This window comes from Drechmeria coniospora, chromosome 02 (genome assembly GCF_001625195.1).
Source record: "Drechmeria coniospora strain ARSEF 6962 chromosome 02, whole genome shotgun sequence".
Classification (NCBI taxonomy): Eukaryota; Fungi; Ascomycota; class Sordariomycetes; order Hypocreales; family Ophiocordycipitaceae; genus Drechmeria; species Drechmeria coniospora.
In genome coordinates this window covers 1,040,751-1,062,474 of record NC_054390.1, presented here as the reverse complement: position 1 = coordinate 1,062,474, position 21,724 = coordinate 1,040,751, and the positions used below count along the sequence as shown (strand labels likewise).

General features: G+C 55.8%; 5 protein-coding genes across 5 annotated transcripts; all 5 read right to left on the bottom strand.

Annotated features, from left to right (window-relative positions):
- Nucleotides 1–1,793: 1,793 nt before the first annotated feature.
- On the bottom strand, nt 1,794–3,818 carry DCS_03565 (mucin; the record flags this gene model as incomplete). The annotated part of the gene is made up of 1 exon (XM_040800884.1): nt 1,794–3,818. One exon carries the CDS (start codon nt 3,816–3,818, stop codon nt 1,794–1,796), a length of 2,025 nt encoding a protein of 674 aa, XP_040655917.1.
- Nucleotides 3,819–7,855: 4,037 nt separating this feature from the next.
- DCS_03564 (uncharacterized protein) lies at nt 7,856–8,647 on the bottom strand (the record flags this gene model as incomplete). The annotated part of the gene is made up of 1 exon (XM_040800883.1): nt 7,856–8,647. The coding sequence occupies one exon, from the start codon at nt 8,645–8,647 to the stop codon at nt 7,856–7,858; it is 792 nt and encodes a 263-aa protein (XP_040655916.1).
- Nucleotides 8,648–8,734: 87 nt separating this feature from the next.
- DCS_03563 (uncharacterized protein) lies at nt 8,735–9,526 on the bottom strand (the record flags this gene model as incomplete). Its single annotated transcript, XM_040800882.1, has 3 exons — nt 8,735–9,046; nt 9,092–9,440; nt 9,504–9,526. 3 exons carry the CDS (start codon nt 9,524–9,526, stop codon nt 8,735–8,737), a joined length of 684 nt encoding a protein of 227 aa, XP_040655915.1.
- A 3,289-nt stretch (nt 9,527–12,815) lies between these two features.
- Nucleotides 12,816–14,025, bottom strand: DCS_03562 (nmt1 protein; the record flags this gene model as incomplete). Its single annotated transcript, XM_040800881.1, has 4 exons — nt 12,816–13,634; nt 13,702–13,770; nt 13,823–13,925; nt 13,991–14,025. 4 exons carry the CDS (start codon nt 14,023–14,025, stop codon nt 12,816–12,818), a joined length of 1,026 nt encoding a protein of 341 aa, XP_040655914.1.
- An 868-nt stretch (nt 14,026–14,893) lies between these two features.
- On the bottom strand, nt 14,894–18,929 carry DCS_03561 (Na,H/K antiporter P-type ATPase; the record flags this gene model as incomplete). Its single annotated transcript, XM_040800880.1, has 9 exons — nt 14,894–15,512; nt 15,580–15,692; nt 15,765–16,662; nt 16,733–17,113; nt 17,186–17,452; nt 17,543–18,084; nt 18,168–18,439; nt 18,489–18,577; nt 18,733–18,929. 9 exons carry the CDS (start codon nt 18,927–18,929, stop codon nt 14,894–14,896), a joined length of 3,378 nt encoding a protein of 1,125 aa, XP_040655913.1.
- Nucleotides 18,930–21,724: the final 2,795 nt, after the last annotated feature.

Genomic DNA, 21,724 nt, shown 5'->3' with positions numbered 1-21,724 from the left:
TGCAGTTGGGTGCCGTACGGGTACAGTGCGGAGTAGAGCACGGAGCACATGGTCCGCAGGTATTATAGTGAGGAAGGGTTCTGCTTTAGTGTGCTGATGTGTTCCCTTGTTCCAGGCACGGCAGCACAGTGCGGAGTTTGGAGTAGATCGGTCCACTATTTTATGCATTCAATGGAGATATGGTGCCTGTACGGAGGACGTATGGGTGCAGTGAGGGAGGGCTCTGCTAATTATACTGATTATGATTACCAATGCGTGTCCTGGTTCCAGGTTCCTCGCACTGCAGCACAGTGCGTAGTTTGGAGTATTAGATTATCAACTCCAGTTCAGGATACGGCGCAACGGTACCAGTACGGAGCACATGTGGGTGCAGGCATAGTGAGGTACGGTGCTGCTTGGTACCAATGCGTTCACTTGTTCCACATACTGAAGCACAGTGCGAAATTGCAGTCGATTGGTCTAGTTTTCAGCGAATGGAGTTACAGTGCCTGTAGGGAGCACTATGGGTACAACTACAGTGAAGGTGAGCTTAGGTAGCGAACCTGGATTGTGCCCGAGATCGCTGCCAGTTGTTCTTGCTGCTTTTCTTGGGGTTGCCAGACATCAATCGATCATTGCCCAGCATTGGCAACTTCTGGCAGGCGCATCCCGCACACCGTTCATGCCAGCATCGGTGACGATGAAAACACGTGTTACCTGAAAAAATCTACTCCCTGCCCAAAGACTTGAAATACCTCAAAAGGCTCAAACGAGACGAAAGATCAACGTGTTAACAGGCCGAAACATGCATCACAACTTGCTTCGGGACTTCATACATGTCGACCCTGACCCCGACCCATCCCATCTGCTGGATTCCGGAGGCACATTGCTTTGGGATGGAGATGGTGTTTTGTCAACACCCAGGTTTGCTTTCGCCCTTCAAGGCATGCGCACACGACACCTACGTGCATTCGAAGGCTCACGACATTGCTGATTAGCCATCTCGCAGGTCATCAGGAGCCGCCTCTTCAGCGGCCTTGGCTCTCGGTCCGACCTGCGCTGTCCAAGGCAAGCACCTCCCATGGACTCTTCCGCTGCTCGTCCTAACCGAAATGGCTCGGCTTCATGCACCTCGATGCTTGATTAGCCCGTTCTCCATTCACGTTGCTCATATGCGACATGTCAAGCTTCCGTGTCATTTTAAACTCGCCTCGCTTTGGGACGACAATGGCGTTGGTGCTGACGTGTGCACCTATGCAGTCTGACGGTAATGGACGTATGGCAGCCTCATCCACGAAGATGTACGATGCCACGATTCAAAGTGCGTATCGTGAAAGAACGTTTCGAGGATAAACACCAACCAAACAACGCGGAGAAGTAGTAAACTGCAGAACGTGCACTCCGGACGGCAGTGGCGTTGGTGCTGACGTGTGCACCTATGCAGTCTGACGGTAATAGACGTATGGCAGCCTCATCCACGATGATGTACGATGCCACGATTCAAAGTGTGTATCGTGAAAGAACGTTTCTCGAGGATAAACACCAACCAAACAACGCGGAGAAGTAGTAAACTGCAGAACGTGCACTCCCAGACCTGGCACGCCATCAAGCGAGTCGCCAGCGCGGCAAAACCAACCCGCGAACCCCCATTACCCGCGTGGCCCGTGGCAGCATGGATGCGTCGACTGCATCCTCGCGTCTCCCCTTGATACGACTTGGCGTGCTGCGAAAGAGTGAATCCAGGCGCTGCAACGGCCATGCTAGAGGCTTGCTGTTGCGCCGTGACACCGTCCGTGAGCGAGGGATTTCGACGTTCAGCCCTTGGGCACCTCGCACGCAGCAGTTGCCCTGACTCTGGGATCCGACTCTGACTGCACCGTCAGCATGACCTTGGCTCGCGCATCCGCTGCCGTCGATGCCCCCACGGCTACCTGCACCGCCACCGTTTCGCCGAACTTGGCCACGGCCAGTGCGTTGGGAACTTCGACCCTCCACCCGGCACCCTCGACTTTGGCCTGCAACCGATAGATGTCGGAGCCCAGGTACGGCAGCATATCCTTCGGCGGATTCCCCGTCGCCGACTTGGTCCCGTTGTTGGTGAGGTTAAAGGAGCAGAAGACCCCCTTGCCTGTCGGGGTCAGCTCCTGGGACATCACCGGCTTGCCGGCGCTCAGCTTCGCCCCGTGCTCGCTGCCCTCGGAAGAGCGCAGGGACCTCATGCCGACGGTGTAGGAGAGTATGCCCCTTTGGTCTCGGTGCTTCTCGACGATGTAGAAGTGAAGCGAATTCACCTTGTCGGCGTACTCGAACTTGCTCCCCGACCGGGTGCCGGCGTGGAACAGCGCATCCGACAGCTGCCGATAGTCGCCTAGCGACATCATGGCTGCCGTGCCATTCGGTCGGTAAAAGTCTACCTGGTTGATGTCCTGCGGGTTGGCGTCGATGGTCCACTGGAAGGGTTGGTCGTCCTGGTCCTTGGACTTGCTGATCATGACGCCGGAATCGGGCTGGAACGAGTCGGCACCCATCCTGTCAATGACCTCCACGTCATAGTGGTTGTAGTCTCCGCCGTCGCAATACGCATCTCTCCTATAATCGCAGTCCGGCGAGAGGTCGGTGCCCATCTCGACGCGCAGGGCCAGCAGATCTGCGTTGACGCATCGAGCCGTGAGGCGTGCCACCACGGGCCCCGAAGCCTCGAGAACAGGTCGAGGCACCCGCAGCATGGTGCTCGCTTCGACGAGGCCAAGCTGGTGCCTGTCGCGCATCGTGTGCAGGGAGCCCATGGAACCGCCGTAAACGGGTGGGATCTGCCATCGCGAGTGCGGTCCTCGAGGGCCGTTGAACGATCCGCGGGACATCATGGACCACGGGCCCGTGTAGTCTCGCCGCATCGGTTCGCTGTACGGATTGTTGTAGTTGTCGCCGATGTTGAGCAGGTGGCTCAGCTCGTGCGCATACACGGCCATTCCCGAGCTCTCGGCCTGCGTGGACGAACCACCGCCGGCGTTGGGCCAGATGGTGGCGGCCGAAGCCCACGACGTCCACAGGTTGTTCCGCGTGATGCCGGCGTTGGGGAGGGTGTCGTTTCCGTCCGCGCCCCGGGGTGGCCCGAACGTCTTCGACACGTTCTGCCTCGAACCAAACTTCATCTCGCCAAACTCGCGCCACGTCGCCGACTCATCCTGGCCCGCGGAGAGGATGAAGACAAGCTCGAACGAGTTGGCAACTTCATCTCCGACGTCTTTGCGCCAGAGTCCCAGGCCGTCACGCCGGATGTTCAGGCCGCATCTGAATCCGGACGGGCAACCCCCAGGGTTGATGGCCTCGATGCCGTACTGGAACGACAGGGCCGGCATTCGATAGACGCCAAAGGCGGTCAGGTCGACTCCGAAACGGCCCGCCGAATCCTCCATCCAGTACTCGTGAAGCGTATGGCCACGGTTGAGCTTCGTCGGCCTGTTGAGAAAGTCGCGGTAGAAGCCGGGAACGTCCTTGCGGGCAAAGTTGGCCGCGCTGGCCTGGGGGTTGCCGAATATTGTTGAGTTGGGAGGCTGAGTGATGACAAACGGTTTATCGCTGTAGTCAAGGGTGACGAGGGCGATGTTGAAGTTGCGGCTGGACCCTTTGCGAGACGGATCGGCCCAGCTTGTCCCAGGGGGCGCGTTGTAGTCGTCCCAGGACATGTTGTCCGGATTTACCCAGTTCTGGACATCGATGATGTCGAAGGGGCCACCGCGCGACATCGGCTGGCTTGCAAGTCCAACCGACGCCATCGCCATGACGAGAGACACAGTCATCATCGCGGTCGTGGACCGCTTCGCCAAGCGCTTGTTCATGTTGAAAAAACAGTTTGAGGGCAATCTCTAAGAAATGCACACTCCGAAATTGTCTTTGCAACTTTCAGAGAGTACTTATTCCTAATTGTACTTATACAACAGTGAAAACGGTTCGTATAATTAGGAACACTCCTTTCAAAATCATACGAACAGCAGCCGGCTGCTATCATCTTAATGTCTTCCTATCCCGCCATCGATGACTCTGATATAGTCAGCTTCCTCTTCGAGTCCCCATGCTGCAGTTGCGCAAACGTCCCTCAATTTTTGTCACCCATGAGGCAGGTCGCAACAAAATCTACAAGACTGGACTAGTACCACAATATCCGTCGATTCCCGCTCGCCTACCGCCGGATATCATCAAGTGCCACCCCACGCTGCTCATCTACGGTAGCTGGAGGAACCAACTGCCGACGTATTTCGTGGTGAGCACGTTGGAGATTCATGGTGGTGCAGCATGATGAGCATCTGCTTCGGCTGCCCCACGAATAGGTACCGTCTTGCCCATCATTAAAGGGGCGATAAACACAATGGAGCAGCTTTTGATTATGAGACTCATCCCAAAGAGCTGCCTTGACGCTGCGCCGCTGAACACCCTACATGCAGTTCGCTTTAGGTATTTCGGACGAGCCGGGCACTGCCATGATGAACACGAAAGATAAACAGTATTTCGCAGCATGGGGCATCATCATTCGACATCCTTCCGTCACAACACTTTGCCTGCACAGAATAAGGCGGTTAGCAAAGGATGTTTGTCATTCGGGAGGGAGAAATACACGAGAAACGCAATAAAATGCGTCTCGGAAATTGTTCAAGAAGAGTTCCGGGATGGGTCAATGATTCACACTCCATGAGGAAGGCCCAATATTCTATGCCGCAATGGTAGCAGGTGAGCTTGCGTCATCCATGGTCAGCAGGGCCAGTACTCATTGGTGAACACATACTATATATGTCTTGAATATGCGAACAAGTGTACATGCACATTGTGTTGGCACAGTTGGGTGGAGTAAGCCTGCCTGATACGCCAAATTACAGCTGTACGTAGATCAGCACGATGCCCAAGCAAGAAACGCGGGGGGCATTTCAACGGCAATGCCTCAAGTCAAGAGCAACCTATAGGTACGCTGATGTAGACGCACGATACTGAGATTGCAGATCGCAAAATGATTCACTCCAGGCAAGTTGCTCCACGATGTCAAGTATCCCGAGATCCTTGGCCGCCGGTGGAACCTATGAGGCATTCCTGCGTATAACACATGCTCGAGCCCTCGACGGTGGAGTTGGGGGGTCGTCGTGTGGTGACTGTACTGTATTGTTGGCCCAGTCAATCGATGTGAATATCTAATGCGGGTGTGCTAAGATGCTGACCTGCATGAGTGGTGAGCATGCATCGTTGTGGTGTTGGCACCCACGGCCCAGTTGAGGGGTTGAGCTTGACATTGAATGGAATCGTAATCTGGTGGCTGCTTCAAACCCACCGACATGGTTTGGCCTTGTATTCATTCTCCTTTATATGATTCTTGAAGGTTGGCCCCATCCATTTGCCGGTGTCGACGAGGGAGTAACGAAGATGTGCCCCTTGCCATCACACTGCGCTTATTTGTTACAGTATTCATGTCCACAGGGTAATTTGTCGACAAATTGAACGGCTCCGTGCGGCTTCTTGTTTCATATTTCGTCCGGACAGACGATTGATATTATCACCAGTATTCTGGCGAAGATGGCATCTAATTTAACCGGGAAAGCCTTGTCGTGCAGGTCTGTGTCGAGATTCTGTTAGCAATATGAACGAGTGAGCAGCATTGGGGGGGGGGGGGGGGGGGGGAGGGGGGGGAAGCGTAGGAAAGTTCTCCATATTGGCGCCGGAGCTTCATTCGTTGAATGTGGTTAGTAGCCCGGCTATTCCGGTGATGAGGGTCTAGCATAGCCCAATGGACTAGGAACGCAGGGCTCGGCGAACCCGGTGACAGGCGATCGCTGACGAACGGCATGAGCTGCAATGTCCGTACCACCGCCGGAACGGAGAAGTTGGTGAACGCGACAGAACTTCGGTTTGAGCTGTACTAGCCGAACATCGGTTTCACTGGAAACAGCCAGTTGAATATCGCCGGAGCAACAGGTGGACGTGCATAGTACGTTTTTGCACTCTCACATGTGCAAGAATCTTATCAGAAAGGCGACAACTGACAAATAGCGGATGACGTGTAATAACGACGAATCAAGGGTGACGGTACTCACTCCGAACATTAGTCCTAATATAGAAAGCCGTTCGGATGTCCTCTTCTGAATGCTCCGGATCTTAGCCCTGAATCATGGGAGAATTGCCCTTATCGTTGATGCAAGGACGAGAAGGTTCGCGTGTATGAATTCTTTGCCGGATGCCGACTTTGTCTAGCTTACCCTTAGTCGAGACCTAGTTGAGACCTAGTCGACAAAAAAGGGTAAGATCTTTGCCAACTTGGCCATTACGACACGCGCTGAAGATCATGCGATGCGGTGGGCGCCGATCTGGCCGTTGGTATGCCGCTCCGCTGTTTGCTTTCAGCTAGGACAAGCTAGGACGCCGGATCGATATGCCGCCACCCCGCCCCCAGCATGGTTGACTCTGAAGAGTTTAAGACATGGATCAGTTGCGGGTGTGGGAAATGCCGTGCTTCACTTCAGCGACATACGGCTTGGCTTGCCCGTCTGCGGGACCTTTCTTTTCCTGCTTCGTTTGTCGTGCTCGCAAAAATCCATAGTGCCCGCGGGACCTCTTGGTTGAAACCCAGGCCGATTTCATCCATAGAGGAATATTCGAGCAAAATGCAGGTCACTTATCGGAACAGCATACTCCGTACTTAGAGTTAACTTGGTTCAGACATGGAGCCACTGGCGTCAGGGGAAACGTGGTGCTACATTCCTGGAGCGACGGAAGAACAATCCTATTTAACGCCTATATTATATACTTGTATACAAACTGCACATACCATTTCGCAGGGCAGACCTATTCGAGCCTAGGGCAACGGCAATCAAGTATAGCCAGGGCCAAACCAGGAGTACTTAGCCTACACAGTATGTTTCATGCTTCTCTGACTAGCCCAAGGTGGCTTCAGCAAACCGTGATTCTGTCGATTTGTAATGAACATGAGAGATTATAGGGCGAAGGGAAAGGTTGATGATTATGGGTGTTTTGATCGTCAGTTTCATTGCTGGATTTCTTCCATTACTACTTGCTTGCTGTACGATTAGATCCAATCAAGTATTACAGGTATCCGCACTCCGTACTTCATATAGGAATACACCAAGCAGTTGTAGGTACTCCGTATGTGGAAAAAATGCTTAAGAGGATGAGCAAACTCCACTGGGGGTTCATGGACCCTTGGCTATAAATATACACTAGTCAAGGTAAGCAATAGTTCAGGCTCAATATTGCCTGTAGGTAATATCCACTTGCTTGGCCACTGCACGATTAAAAACCCTACGTTGGGTACGAAACTATCATGTCCAAGCTGGATAGCAGTAATCGCGTGATGATCTCCAATACGAATCCGGAAAACATTGAAACTGCGGAGAGAAACGGGTTTAATTCACTGCGTCGAATTCTTGTACGGCAGTCGAACTCGGGAATGGTCCTGATATGGGCACGCCAAGGGCCACATGGGGCTTTCAGGGGGGCATGCCCCAATGTCTCGACTGTTTTCCGAACCCCCCCTTTTTGGGATTGAGACCGATGTACACGTAATGCCTAGTAATTAGAGAAACGCGGCTTATTCGGTCAAACTTTCCCAACCCGTCGTAATGCAACGGTTTCCTCAGATAGGTAACTTCCGTCCAACATCCAGGTCTGCCAAACATACCACCCAAGTATTATTCGACCAGCGAGGAAGAGCAGTCAGCGAATGGCCGCAGATTCCCTTGCAGAGTCATGATTTATGTGGCGCGCAGGAATGCCCTTGAAAGCTAGCGTATGCTTGATGCTTTGCTTCCCCGGCTTCTTTTTCTTGCGTTCACAACATCATTGGGGAAAGGTGTCGTATTCAAAGTATGGTGGCTCTTCATCAAGTATTGTATTGCGCATATTTCCTACCCCATGTACTTGTCAGATTTCTTTGTATCTGCCCTGTAGGCCATCCATGGTCAGCCTCGGTCTTGACCAAAACCCCCAGTAGAGCCTGTCGTTCGTACTCGTCGTCAAATCTATCACCAAAGGTAGCTATTCCCAACGATGCGGTGATCAATGCCGGGATCGTGGACTCGTTGGAGAGCGCCGTTCCGCAGAGTAGGAGGACCTGCTGTTGTATCAACTTATCACGTTCCACTTGCGCCCCCTTTCGCGAGTTCTCCATCGTCGACGGGGTCGGATCGTAGCACATGAGGAGTGTCTGTGCCAGAATGCTGTGGACCACTCCGACGACTTGGAGGCCGCTCGTCAGCCATGCCCGTTCTATGGAAAAGGGGGCAAACGAACCAACAGCATGACTCAGATACAATATGTGAGGAAACACTTCCCCGCGATTTGTATCGGAATCGCTGTACGCGAGTGGGAGGAATGTCGCCGGCCGAGCTCGTAGCCAACCCTCATCGTACTTGACTAGGTTCCGGTATTCATCCATACTCCGGGAACGATTGCCGAAGCAAAATTGAGCGACCTTGGCGCAGTGCATCATGATTCGATGGGTCCAGACCTCGTCGGCGGCGGGCGCAAATGACGGATCAGCAAAGTTGGGGGAAAGGGTAATTTTAATCGAACGCCGGCTTGCCACTGCCGTCGTGACTTCCTGTCGCAGCCCAACCCAGAATGCGGCTTGTCTGAGGCTGCTAGCCATGGCCGATGAGCCGTGGGCATCCATGAACACTTGGATTCCCAACAGGTGGTGCCCTTCGTTGTCCGTGCCAAGTAGTGGTACTGCATGTCATTGTCAGCCACCATAGTTCGATCATTGCAGTGCATCCACACCTTCAATCTCCTCCAACGTTCGCAGGATGACGGTAGCCGCAAGCAAGTCGTCGTCAAGAAGGGCCTGGGTGTCGCTTGTAATGCTGGAAAGCTGTTGCAGGCACTGGTCGTGATATTGGTTCGAGATCCAGTGGTCGAAGTGTTTCCCCTTTAGACTCAGATGTCGACTCGACAAGGCAAATATGGCGTTGAGCAGCGCTGGACATGACATTGCCTTGCGCGGCACGTCGATGGCAAAGTGTTGTGCCGAATCGCAGGGGTCGAACTGAACGGTGATGCCGAGCGTCAGTTTCTGGGGCCGGCTGATGATGGCCCCTCGGGTCGGGTACGTACTTACCCAGCTGCACATGTGTTCAATGTAATACTTCATCAACTTTGCTTCCCGCCAGCTGTGTAGCGGGTAGAATCCTGCCTGCAGGGTCGCATCAGCCCGATTTGAAAGCCCAAGTCGGGACCCTGGCGGGAAGGCGGACAGTGTCCTCTGATCCAGGTCTCGGTAGTCATGCAATATGTTGCTCGTGGAATGGACGTTGCCGTGCTCGGCATGTTGTCGAGAACTTGACGGCCCTGCGTGGCGGACGGGGAGGAGTGACTTGAGAGGACCGGGACCAGGGGCGGCATCCTTGTCGTCGTCGTAGAGAGTCTGAAGATCGCTCGTCTCGTCAACGAAGCAGACTTGAACCGGTCTCGTTGTCAGACATAGGGTAACTTTGAACCTTTTTCGATCTCCATGCGGCTTATGCACATACCTTGCCGGGGGTAGTTCACCCATTGCTGGTCCTCGGAACTCGGCAACCTGAAGGGAGACGGATGGTCTGTTGAGTGAAAAATATGACGAACTGGACCCCGACAGTGGCCACGAGGACGGTGAATGGTCTTACTGTGTTGGGTATTGCTTGAAGCGAACATTCAGCCCCCGTTCGCATCTTTCTCCGGAAAGAGTGCAACGAACACAGGCGTTTCCCGTCTCGCCATCTGTCGTTTCTATGTTCCAGTAGCACTTGAGGTGCTTTCTTCGGCATCCCTGTCATGTGAACTTTTTGTTAGTTTTATCAGTTGCACGGTCAAAGCTTGACAATCAAATGCTATTGGCACGGAGTCAGTCAGAGAGTTCCAAGAGGCCTCCGGTTGCCCTTTCTGCTCCACTCCCTTGAACTCCCGCCAACGCCAGCCGGCAGACACGTGCTCTCCTTGTGAAGAATTCTGGATTTCATACCGAACAGGGAATTCCCGTGACCGATTCCGTTGCGCCCGGCGAAGTTGGCATTTTCCGTTGAAGCAGTTCCCAAGTCCTTTTCCGGAGGAGGATGTTGCGCAATAAATGGAAGCAACCGGTATACTGCGAGAGTCATGGTTAGCACGACCCTGATTCAGGGCGGTGCTGTTCCGAAAGCATCGCCGAAGTTTTGTCCGAGTCAGGGCCCAACGTCCACCGCTTGCAGAGGACGTACAGGGAGTTCAACCCGGGGGCAACGTGCCAATCGGGCTGCTGGAATCCGTGGAGCTCGCTGACTCGGCTTGCGTTCAACTAGGACCTTGCCCCTACGGCAAATGGCGGTCGAAGTGGCATATACCGCAGCATCGGTAGTCGAGTCCGAAGAGCACTCGATTCACATGACAATGCTGTTGTTACCTTGGCAATACGTAATCTGTCTGGGGAACATACCTAAATACCTGCTTGTGGCAGGTCTCGTCTCTGGAGGAGTCCACTCCACATATGCAGGCTAACCCTGGCTGTAACTCGTAGTGGACTGTGGCTATTATTGTTATTCGACGACCTCGTAAGGCGATGGATGCATATGAGCTGAGTTCAGCCTGTGATGGTCCACATCTGGCTGAACGTGTGCCACTCGAGATTCACTTGCAAGCTGACGACAGGAACGGCCCCAAGTAGCGCACACCAATGCTTCTCTGAGCCCAGGGCCAGGAATTTGGTACAATTCTCCTCGGTGGGTACATGCAAAAAGTCTCAAGCAAGTTGCTTTCGACCCTGTGCCCTGGCTCTGTCCACCGATCACGATCTTTCTCCATTCTGGTACCCTCCTGTTAGACGTAGATCAGATGGGATGCGAGGACTAAGTCGCTGTTAGCTGCACGCCAATGTCTCGTTCCGTATTTTGTGTCCTACTTTATCAAATAGTCCACCTCCACGCGGCGGGTCCATCTTCATGGCGTTGACCTTTGGCCTTCCGATGTCGTCTTGCGGTGCCGGGGGTGGCAGTGTAGACCGTACCGTTTCACGACGCATTTACTTGCCTCTCAGGACAACTTCGGCTGTAGAGAAAAATAGACTATCGTTGGGAGATGTGCATCTTCCTGCCTGTTGCATGAAACCTGACACTTTCAGCCGGGCAGTTCTGCGTACGGGGACAGCAATACGGACCACCCTGGAGACCCCACAGACTGGCAACAGTGGCGACGCATTTCACGTCTCATTTTACATGCTAGACCAGGATATAGCAGTGCCGCGTACAATATATGCTTGAGTCCCCAAGACTGGGACAAGCCATAGCGGGAGTGATAGTAGTTGCTGTAGAAGTTGTTGGATAGAACTTCACTGACTTGCGAAAGCTGAACAAGAGGACGCTATTTGATTTCGCAAAATTTGAACACTAAGAAACATACGACTTTGAAGGTACGTTCCCACTTACGCCATGGCTTAGTGGGCACGTCTTGATGCCCGTCTGACCCCTGGGGAAATGCTTCGTCGGGAAATATGACCATTTCTGTCATCCCACGGCTGGGCGACGAGACCTGACCCAGAGCCTCATTCTGTTGGACGATTCCAAGAGAAAGCTACACTATAAAATTTCTGCCAGTAGCCTAAGAACCTCGGTCGCGGCTGTCGAGGCACATCCTCGTTATGGTAGCCTGGTATGAATCCTCTACTGCAAACTCCCCTTCTGTCACTTCTGTCTGCCTGTTCTGGAACAGGTGGGCTAATACCCTTTTTCTTGTACATTCTGAACCATCGTTGCGCCTCCCCCTCATCAGTTTTATACCGACCACGGAGGCAACAGCTCCTCTAGACAATGCCACTCGAGCCTTGTACATGTCGGATCCATGTCGGCGGGCTCTAGTACGATGCACGAAATCCACAGATTTGTTGAACAATGTAGACATGACCCATCTCAATATTTGAATCAACCCTTTATTATGAAGCGAAAGGCGAGAATAAGCTGCTATGGCATTGCGAGAGATGTCATTTCACTAGGACAATGTTTTGACATCCGGATTCGGCTTCTGTTGTTCAAAACACTTCACAATTGTCCGAGATACCAGCGGAAATAAGATGGAGGAAAGGGCTGACGCGCTACAAGACTAATGCACCGTTGCCACAATGAGATCTTTGACGGAGAGCAGATCTTTTCCTTCACATTTGAACATCTATCAGCGAAAGCGACTATTTTAGCACGGATATGTGACAAGGAAGAAAGACTCCATCCATTAGTAAATACTTCTGGATCTTCTTCTCGAACACGATGTGGATACCAACGGGTTGACGAAAAAGGCAAGTCGAAATACGTGTGTCCACAATGTTGGAAACTAATATTGAATATCACTTGTGACATCGCGAAGCGCGTAGGAGGAGGAAAGCTTATACGAGGAAAACAAGGAGTAGGTCTTCGTACCCCTTCCAGATGACCACCAATTGAATAGATATATGTGGGAACACGAGAGTTCTATGAGAGGATGACCAACTGTCAATGTCAGTCGGCCCCTGGGTGACCACGAGAGAAATCTACATGCTTGATAGATGGGAATGTCGGCAAAGAACCACCACTTTATGGGCACCATTTCGATATTTGCGGCGGTGGTGTTGGACCCATGTCATGTAATTTCAAATCAAATCACCATGACTTCAAGAAGATTCAACCGTGAAAATTGACCCAGCACGACGGAAGATGCTCTTTCAATGTACGGCTCTTGGCCAGCCATGCAACATATAGTGAACTGCACAGGAGTGTGTCATTTCCAAGAAGTCACCTTGATTCAAGAATCAGCACTCTCGCTGCCGATGCAGCTGGTCATAGTGCATCCTCCCCAGTCATACGCATGATTTAGATCCTAACGGGTAAAAGCCTGCGGAAGCCGCCGCAGGATGCAACCTCCCTCTGGAGGTCAACCATGCGCTTCTGGTCGCCGATGGGGTCCGCCGAGTCAGGCTCAAGGGGCCATTCGAGGAATTTGTTGGTGTAGTTGGGCACAAAGTCGGGACTCAGGATCCGAAGGCGCTGACCGTACTTGGTGACCTTGTCCCAGTCCCGTTCAACGTTCTTGAGATCGTGCGAGAAGTAGGCATAGCTACGCTCGAAAATTTTCCAGTTGAGCGGGGTTCCCAAGACAGGCTTGAAGTCGACAAAGTCCCTCCAGGCGGCTCTTGGGTCGGCAAGGACGTAGTCGGTCGCCCGCTTGACGGCGCGCATGAAGGCGCGAACCTTGTCCGGGTGCTGCTCGACGAAATTTTCGTTGCCAATGTAGAGGATGGAGCAAAAGCAGCAACATCCGAGCTCGGCCAGCTCGTCAATGCGAAGCATTCGGACGTCTGACTTGTCCCGGCCTTGCGAAGTCAGCCAGTCCTCGAGCTCGACCATTTGGACGTTCTCGAGGCCGATTCCGGCGTCGATTGTCCCGTTGACGATGGCCTTTGAGACGTTCATGCCGCAGCGGACGGCCGTGTAGTCGGCTGGAGTCAGGCCATAGTGAGAAGTGAGCTCGTCGATCTGGATCTTGCCAAACTCGCCGACATAACCGATGCGCTTGCCCTTTAGGGAGCCAAAGTCCGGGGTGATTCCGGAGTCCTTGAGGTAGACGACACCCGTGAATGGTTCGTCGAGGAGGCTACCGATGGAAAGGACGGGAAACTGGCGCGCTTTGGCCTGTACTCTTTCGTTAACCATGGCCTTTTTGCTGCCCGGACGGGAAGAAAAGGCCGCATCATCGTACAGCGAGGGTATGGATCATGGCCTTGAAGCCGAGGTCAACCTTGGCGGTGCCAATGAGCTCGGTGACGTCCTGCAAATGTTAGCCGGAAGCCTCCAAGGCGAAGCGACGGTACGAGACGCACGCTCGGATCGTTGGGCTCGAGCAGAGCGACCTTGATTCCCTCGGCTTCAAAGTAGCCCTTGGCCTGGGCGAGGTAGAGCGGCGCATGGTACGGGGTGGCGTGCCTATCGGTCCAAGAAAATCAGCCGCACAGGCCGGTTTGAATATTCATCCACGGGCCCACGCCTACCAGTTGGTGAGGAAGGTGATTTTATCGGTCGACATGTTGACGGATCACGAGAAGGGCTGCTCTGGTTAGCCCAGGCGGCCAGGGCGAGCGGGAAGGGAGGTTTCCAAGAAGCAACTCCTTTCGCTGGTATTATCCAGATCAAGTTCACCGGTATTTCTCAGAACAACAAATCCGCGTGCCCCCTTCAGACAGCCGCGAGAGGCATGCTTCCGATGGGCACGCAGATCCGCCGAACACCCGGATGCTTTCTTGTGGTACGTTACCTCGATCTGTGGATAGTTCCATTGCGGCAAGGTCATGGCTCCTCGGACGCCTATGGCGTACCGATAGAACGGCCTGGAAAGCTAGAGAGGAGATATTTTGGCTGATCAAGGGAAGTTTTGCAGGCGTTTTTCTGGATTTTGCGTGACTTTGGATATGTGTGATGGAGAGAGTGAGGGGAGAGGGGGGGGGGGGGGTGAAAAGCGAAGGCTGATTACCCCTCAATGCTAGAGTAGATCAGTGAGTATGACGAGTACATACACGCGGCCTCCGAACTTCCCGCAAGCTCAACCGCCGACGCCAGGTCTCCACTGTTGATTCTTCGCCCGTGTTTCGACTCCCCGAATATTCAGCAAGAAGGCAATGATGGCAAACTGCGGCATTTTCGTGATAGGATGAACGCAGAAACTGGAGTTCCACCAGGCTAACTCTCGCCAGGTTCGGCCCAATGACCCTCCAACCCCAACCCCCCTCGATACCTTGGCGAGAACGACGGCCGATGCACCACCAGTTCTGAGAGCAAAGAAGCCAATGTCGTAGGGAATCGGCGGTGCCTCGGGGATGTGCCATCGAACGTGGTAAAAAAATATCTCAGACTATCCAGCTACGGCACGATCTACATAATGAACTCTTGCATCCCGTCTACCAGGCTGCCTTGGCCACGCAGCCCTTGGGGTATCTCCTCACCCAGTACCGCCTCGCCTCGTCCATCAGGATGATATAAATTCCAAAAGCAAAGGGCAGAAACCAGTACTCAGCGGGAACGCCCGACGTCACGATGACTTTCTGGATCGCCGGCGGGTACAGCCACAAAAAGGCCATGAGAAGGGAAAATAAAATGGCGGGAAAGAGGTAGAGGTTCTGCGTCTCCTTGTTGAACAGGGGCGGATGCTGGAAGATGCTGAGCCGTCGCGTCCTCGTAGCCATGAGGTTGAACCACTGCATGACGACGAGGGTGACAAAGTAGATGGACGACGCTTCCGTGAGCTTCTGGCTGTAGTACTCGGGCGTCACGTTGTCGGGGATCTTGCCGAAGCTGAACCACAGATCCGAGAAGGCGATGCCGTTTCGCTCCAGGTACCAGTACGACATGGCGAAGGCGCACAGGGTTTCCGTCAAGCCGATGACGAAGTAGGCCTGGAGGAGGAGTTGCCAGTTGACCAGCCGGTCCTTCTTGACGTTTCTCGGCGGCCGCAGCAAGACGTCGGCTTCAGGCTTCTCAAAGGACAGCACCGTCGCCGCGGCGCAATCGGTAAAGCAGCTGGGTGACAACGTCAGTTCGGGTCGACCGTGGTGGAGGCATCCGGCCGCGGAGCCGTCCCGCTTACCAGATGACAATCATGAGGAAGGACGACAGGATCTGAGGAAGACCGAAGACGACATTGGTGATGACGGGCCAAAACTCGGAGAAGGTGCCCGCCGGAAGCAGATAGGCAATCACCTACGACGTCGTCAGCCACGGACCGCCCCGGATCGGCTCAGGGCACCAAGGCCCGACGGCGGCAACGCTCACCTTTTTCAAGTTGTCAAAGACGACGCGGCCGTACTGGACAGCCATGACGACGGAGGAGAAGGAGTCGAGGAGAATCATGTCGGCCGCCTCCATGGCAATGTCGGAGCCGCTGCCCATGGAGATGCCGACGTCGGCGGCCTTGAGTGACGGGGCATCGTTGACGCCATCGCCCGTCATGGCCACGACGTTTTTGTTCTGGAACTCGCGGACGATCCTCAGCTTCTGCTCCGGCGTCGTCCTGGCGAAGACGACTTCCTCGTACTCGGTCAGGACCTTCCACTGGTGCTCGTTGAGCGACGTCAGCTCGGGCCCGCTAATGACGATGGCGCCGCGCGAGCCGGCCCAGGCGCCCTTGACGTCGTCGAGGTCCTCGGATCCAGAGCTCCCGCCGTCGGGGAATCGCTCGAGCTTGTCGACGCCGTCGACCTGGAGGGAGGTGACGATGCCCGCCTCGCGCGAGATGGCGAGGGCGGTGAGGGCAAAGTCGCCCGTGACCTGGCACGAGGTTAGCAGATTTCGCCGCGCGAGGAGGGGGGGTTCTCGACGTGCCATGGCGATTCGAATGCCGGCGCCGCGGAGAGTGGAGACGACGTCGCGAATTTCCGGCCGCAGCGGGTCGACGATGGCGACCATGCCGACGAGGGTGAGGCCGGACTTGGCAAGCTCGAGCATTTCGCTCTCGCACTCGGGCGTATCCGCGGCGGCCGTGACCAGGTGGCCCGGCACGATCTTTCGCGCGAGCAGCAGGCAGCGTTTTCCCTCGGAGGAGTACATGTTCTTGACGTGCTCGAGCGTCGCCAGCACATTCTCGTCGACGGCCGCCATCTCGCCCGAAGGCAGCAGGTACTGCGCGCAGCGATTGATGAGGACATCGGGGGCGCCCTTGATGGTCAGGAGGCTGCCGAGGTGGCGCCGGTCAGCACGTCGCGGCGGGCGGACAGCACAGGGGGGGGGGGAGGCGGGCTCACAGGTCACCATCTCCGAAGCGCTCCGCCTCGGCCTCTTGAAGGGTATGCTTGAGGACGGCGCGGCGGGTGACGTTGAAGCAGCGGATCATGAACTTGTTCTTGCTGTTGAAGGCAAGCTCGAAGACGCGGCGCCAGCAACCTCGAAAGTAACCAATGTTCCCGTCGGCGAGGGACTCGGAGAATCGGAGGATGGCCGTGTCGGTGGCATCGCCAAAGATGTTTCGATTCGCGATGGGAACGTCCGACTGGGCCGCGTCCAGTTCGGCGGCGTTGCACAGCGCGGCCAAGGCTCCCAGCTGGCCAAAGGTGCCGAGCCGTTTGTCCCCGCCCTCTTCCCTCTTGGAGGCAATCTCTCTTCCGAGGGATTCGACCGTCGTGTTTCTCGTGCCGATGGAGCAGTCCGTGAGCGTCATTTTCCCCTGTGCAGGTGAGCGTTAGCAAGTGGTTGCGCACCCGACTCGGTCCCGGGTCGAACTCGCCTGCGTCAAGGTACCCGTCTTGTCGGAGCAGATGACGGAGACGGAGCCAAGAGTCTCGACGGTTTTCAACGACTTGCAAAGAATGGCATTCTTCTTCATCATGTTGGCCGTGATGGTGAGACCGGCCGTGATGGCAATGGGAAGGCCTTCCGGGATGAAGGCCACGGCGACGCTGACGCAGCTGACGATGAGGGCCGAGACGGAGATGAAGTCCGGGTGCTCCCGCCGCAGCCAGGCGCCCCTTTTTCAGCGTTAGCGCGGGCATCCATCGACACGCATGCATCACATCACGAGCGGTGGCGGGTGCCACTCGAGCGACGGCGGCACGTACCATACGACGAGGACCACGGTGATCATGGTGAGCATGATGGCGCAGATGAACAAGACAAAGTACAAGACCTCCCGCTCGAGCGTCGTCATGGTCGTCTTGGGCTCGTTGGTCAGCTTGGCGATGCGGCCAAAGACGGTCTTGTCCCCGGTGGCGACGACGATGCCCGTGCCGGAACCGATGATGCAGTGGGTTCCCTGCAGGCCGATGTTGTGCGTTTCCAAGTAGTTCACATCCGTGTGGTGGACGGTTGCCGCGACGGGACGGGATTCGCCGGTGAGGACGGAGCGATCAAACTTGGCATCCGAGGAGATGTGGACGAAGCGCATGTCGGCCGGGAGCTTGTTGCCGGCCTTGACGGAGACGACGTCTCCCGGAACGAGCTCCTCGGCGGGCACGTCGACCAGATGGCCGTCCCGCGTGACCTGGCAGTGCTCGGGAAGCATGTCCTTGATCGACGACATGACCCGCGACGTCGACCAGTCTTGAAACATGTTGAAGGCGGCCTGGATGAAGAAGACGGCAAGCAGGACGATGGCCAGGGCCTGGGAGCGTCGGGCAAAATTAGGCACGTGTTCTCGGCGCGAGGCAGACGACCAAGAGGCGTCTGAGAGAAGGGCAAGCGCACCAAGTTGGCCATGGCAGGATTTGGTTCGCCTAGTGGCTTCCACGAGATGAAGACCAAGATGCTGCCGACGAGGAGGATGCCACCGAAGCCTTTGAAAAAGTAGCCGATGGTGGTGAGGGTCCGATTCGTCTTGGGCGGCGAAGGCGCGTTCTTGCCATATTCCCGCTGTCGACGCTGGACCTGCTCCACCGAGAGGCCATCGGTCGACGAGGTCACGAGCCGCTCAGCAACAGCCGAGGGGGAGATGGTATGCCATTCGAGGTCACCAAGGTCTATCAAGACCGGGTTAGCTCGGGAGGGCGGGAGACTGCGGCAAGAAACGGGAGCGATGCGTGCCTTTGGCAGCCGTGTCGGCAGCACGAACGGCCTCGACGCGGTCCTTGCCCTTGGACTCTTCGATCTGGAAGGAGCTGCGACGGGGAGCGCATCAGCGGAAGGATTCTGGGCGTCGAGGCGGCCCCTTGATGGATGGCTCGATGGATGGCTTGATGGATGGCTTGATGGATGGCTTGATGGATGGCTTGATGGATGACTTGATGGATGACTTGAAGGATTGCCTGCTTACACGGTGCGATACTGAATCGGAAGGGTCAAGGCAGGATCGACGGCGCCTCGCGACTGCACGGCACGAATGGCAAGAGAGTCACTCGAGTTGACACGGCTCAGCGAGGTCCTGGATCGACGACGACGACCCTGCTCCTCGTCGTCCCAGCGAATACGCTCGGCCTCCTGCGGCTCGGCCGCCTTGTCGTCGGAAGACATGTCGCTGACGGCCGTGGGTGGAGGGAACGGGAGAGGGTGGGCGAGGCGAGGAGAGGACAGGAGAAGGGGAGGCGAGAGCGGGAGAAGGTGGGAGGGCGGGAGAAGGCAGCAGAGGGCCAGAGAAGGTAGGAGAGGGCAGCAGAGGGCAGCAGAGGGCAGGAAGGGAGGTGGAGGAGCAGCAAGAGAGTGGCAAACTCGGTTCGAGCAGGCGACAGGAGGCAGTCATATATCCTATAATTTATTATGGGAGGGGAGGGGCCGACGAAAGAGAGAGCCAGAAAAGACTGGTCCAGGTCCAGCTGGCAAGCTTTGTTGATCCCACAAGGTCCTCGCGCCGCTCCTCGCTCCGGCCGTGTCATCTTGGTTGCCGACGGCAAATGGAGCCTCCTTCATGGCATTCACGGCAGAGTCATCTGCTTGAAATTACATGCGGCATGGCGGTGACGGGGGGAGGGGGCAAATCAAAGGCTCGCAGGCCAACACCGATCCGTCAACAAGTCTCCGTTCGGGACGAGACGGCGAGGAGATGGGGAGAGGACAGAGACTGGCTACCGTCACCGTGGAAGACCAGACGGATGTGGACACAGGGGGGGGGTGGCCATGGCTGTGCCGTCAGTTCAGTCGGATCAGTTGCTGCCATCGGTGGCAAGGCGGTTGTTGGTGTTATGCGCTATGTCTGCGGTCAACAGTTGAAGCGGCGAGCCTCGCCAAATTGCCTCGTTCCGAAGCTGATGGGGGGGAGGGAGGGAGGTAGGTAGGGGAAGGCGGCGTGTCGTATTGAGGGACGGGAGCTAGGGGGGGCTACGGGGGGGGAGGGGGGAGAGAAGCGGTTTCACTCAGGATAGCACCCAGCAATGGGCAGTTGGAGGTATCGAGCATGATGCTTCCAGCGCGTCATGCTATGCGCGATATACGTCGTCGAGACTTGGGCGCTCCTGGCACTGGGAGTTCCCGTTTTTTGGCGAGCCGGCTTGGGCATGGATTGCCACCGGACTAGCCGCGGGCAAGTATTGCTCGGTACAGAGTACGGGCAGATATATGGAATAACACGATGCTAGTTGCGTACAGAATACCGTACCAACGTACCGCCAACGTACCGCCAACGTTCCTGCCCAGGTGCGCTTCCGTCCTATGCCGTGGGCAGGCAGGCTGCTGAGAAGGCGCAGCCAGGATGTGGACAGTTCGGTTGCCTTCCGGCGATTGACCGCCGTCCGTGCGTGCATGCATCTTGGGCTTGCACGGCAAGTGCGAGCGTGGAAGGGCTCATCATACTTGAACGTGCATGTACGTGTACGAGCCCGGGTGACGGTGTGCTACAACAAGAGAAATATGGTGTACATGCGGCGTGCTGCACGGGTATGCCTAAGTGTACGTCCATACCACCCGCCAACGGTACACTGCAAGTACCACGAGTACTTTTTATACCTGGGTTCTCGTAGGCAGCATGCCGAAGGCGCACATGCAAGCGCATCCGCAGTACCTGCTGCGGCGTCGTCGCACAAACGAATGCTCACCTAGCGGTCACCGTTGGCCTAGTCCTGGTAACCGTTCAGTGCTCAGAAGCGCACCTCACCCTCACTTGGGTGCGGTGCCGACTCGTGGCCTGCACCTGCACAGCAGGGCGGTCACGTCACGGCACGTTGTCAACAATGAAATCGGCCCCTGAAGCCATGCGCATCCTTCGTCCACCCACCCACCACCTACCCACCCATCCATCCATCCATCCATCATCAACCACCGTCAGCGACGTCGGCGACATTTCAATTCCATACTGGATCGTGCCGTCGCACGAAAATGGATTCCCGCCGATGCCTTGTGCCCGATTTCCCCGTCCCTCTTCCCGTGAGGCCTCCCTCGCAGTGCACGAGCAGAGCAGCAGTCGCTCGTGTCGGCATAGGCATAACCGCCATCGCGTTCCGTGCGGCATTTCCAGTTTTTTTTCACCCTCTTCCCCGTCGCCTGTTTTCTCTTCCGAATTCCTCGATGGGTCTTGGTCCAGAATACGGGCGAGTCTGGACGTGTCCATTGTCTTGAGCTAGCGAAATTTTCCACTGCTGATTGACACAAGCACACCCAGGCGTACGGAGTACGTCCCTACCACTTACTTGCACAGTGCTATAATAGTGCAAGCTACGGAATACGTACAAGCACGCACCACGTAACAGTACGTACTCACTTATCCTCGACTCAGCCAGCGCGGTGCACACCACCTGCTTAGGTGTACAGTACAGGACACCTGCCACCTCCTGCCCAGGCTGGCAGGGAAATTTTCTGCCAGAGACGAAAACCGTCGCGCCCCCTCCCCCCTTTTCCCTTTGGTTCATTTCGACGACGGCCAGCGAGTCATTATCCGTTTTCCACATTTGCCTGGAACAGAGCCGGCGCCCGTTTTTTTCCCCGCCATCTGCTGCTTTCTCACTTGCTTGCCCGGCAACAGCGTGTTGCGCCTCGTCGCCACCCAGCAGTGCCCGTCGCATCGACCCCCAACTCCACCAGGTCGGCCCGCCATAGTCAGCCGGCAGCGAGCCTGGCTAGGTGCCTCTGCACCTCCCCCCCTCCCTCCCCTCCGACTCTCGCTTGCCTGCTGCTGTCCGTCCGTCTGTCTGCCTGGCCGTCTGTCCGTCCGTCACCGGTGGCGTCGCTTCGAGACTCGCACTCTCGTTTACTCTACCTCTGGTCGCCCGTCTGCGCCCCGTCCGGTGGCCACGTTGCATTGCAGGCGGCGACGCGCAAGCCGCCAGGCGCAACCAGAGCCGTGAAGCCGAGCCGTTTGATGGTGCCATGTGGCCGGGCCA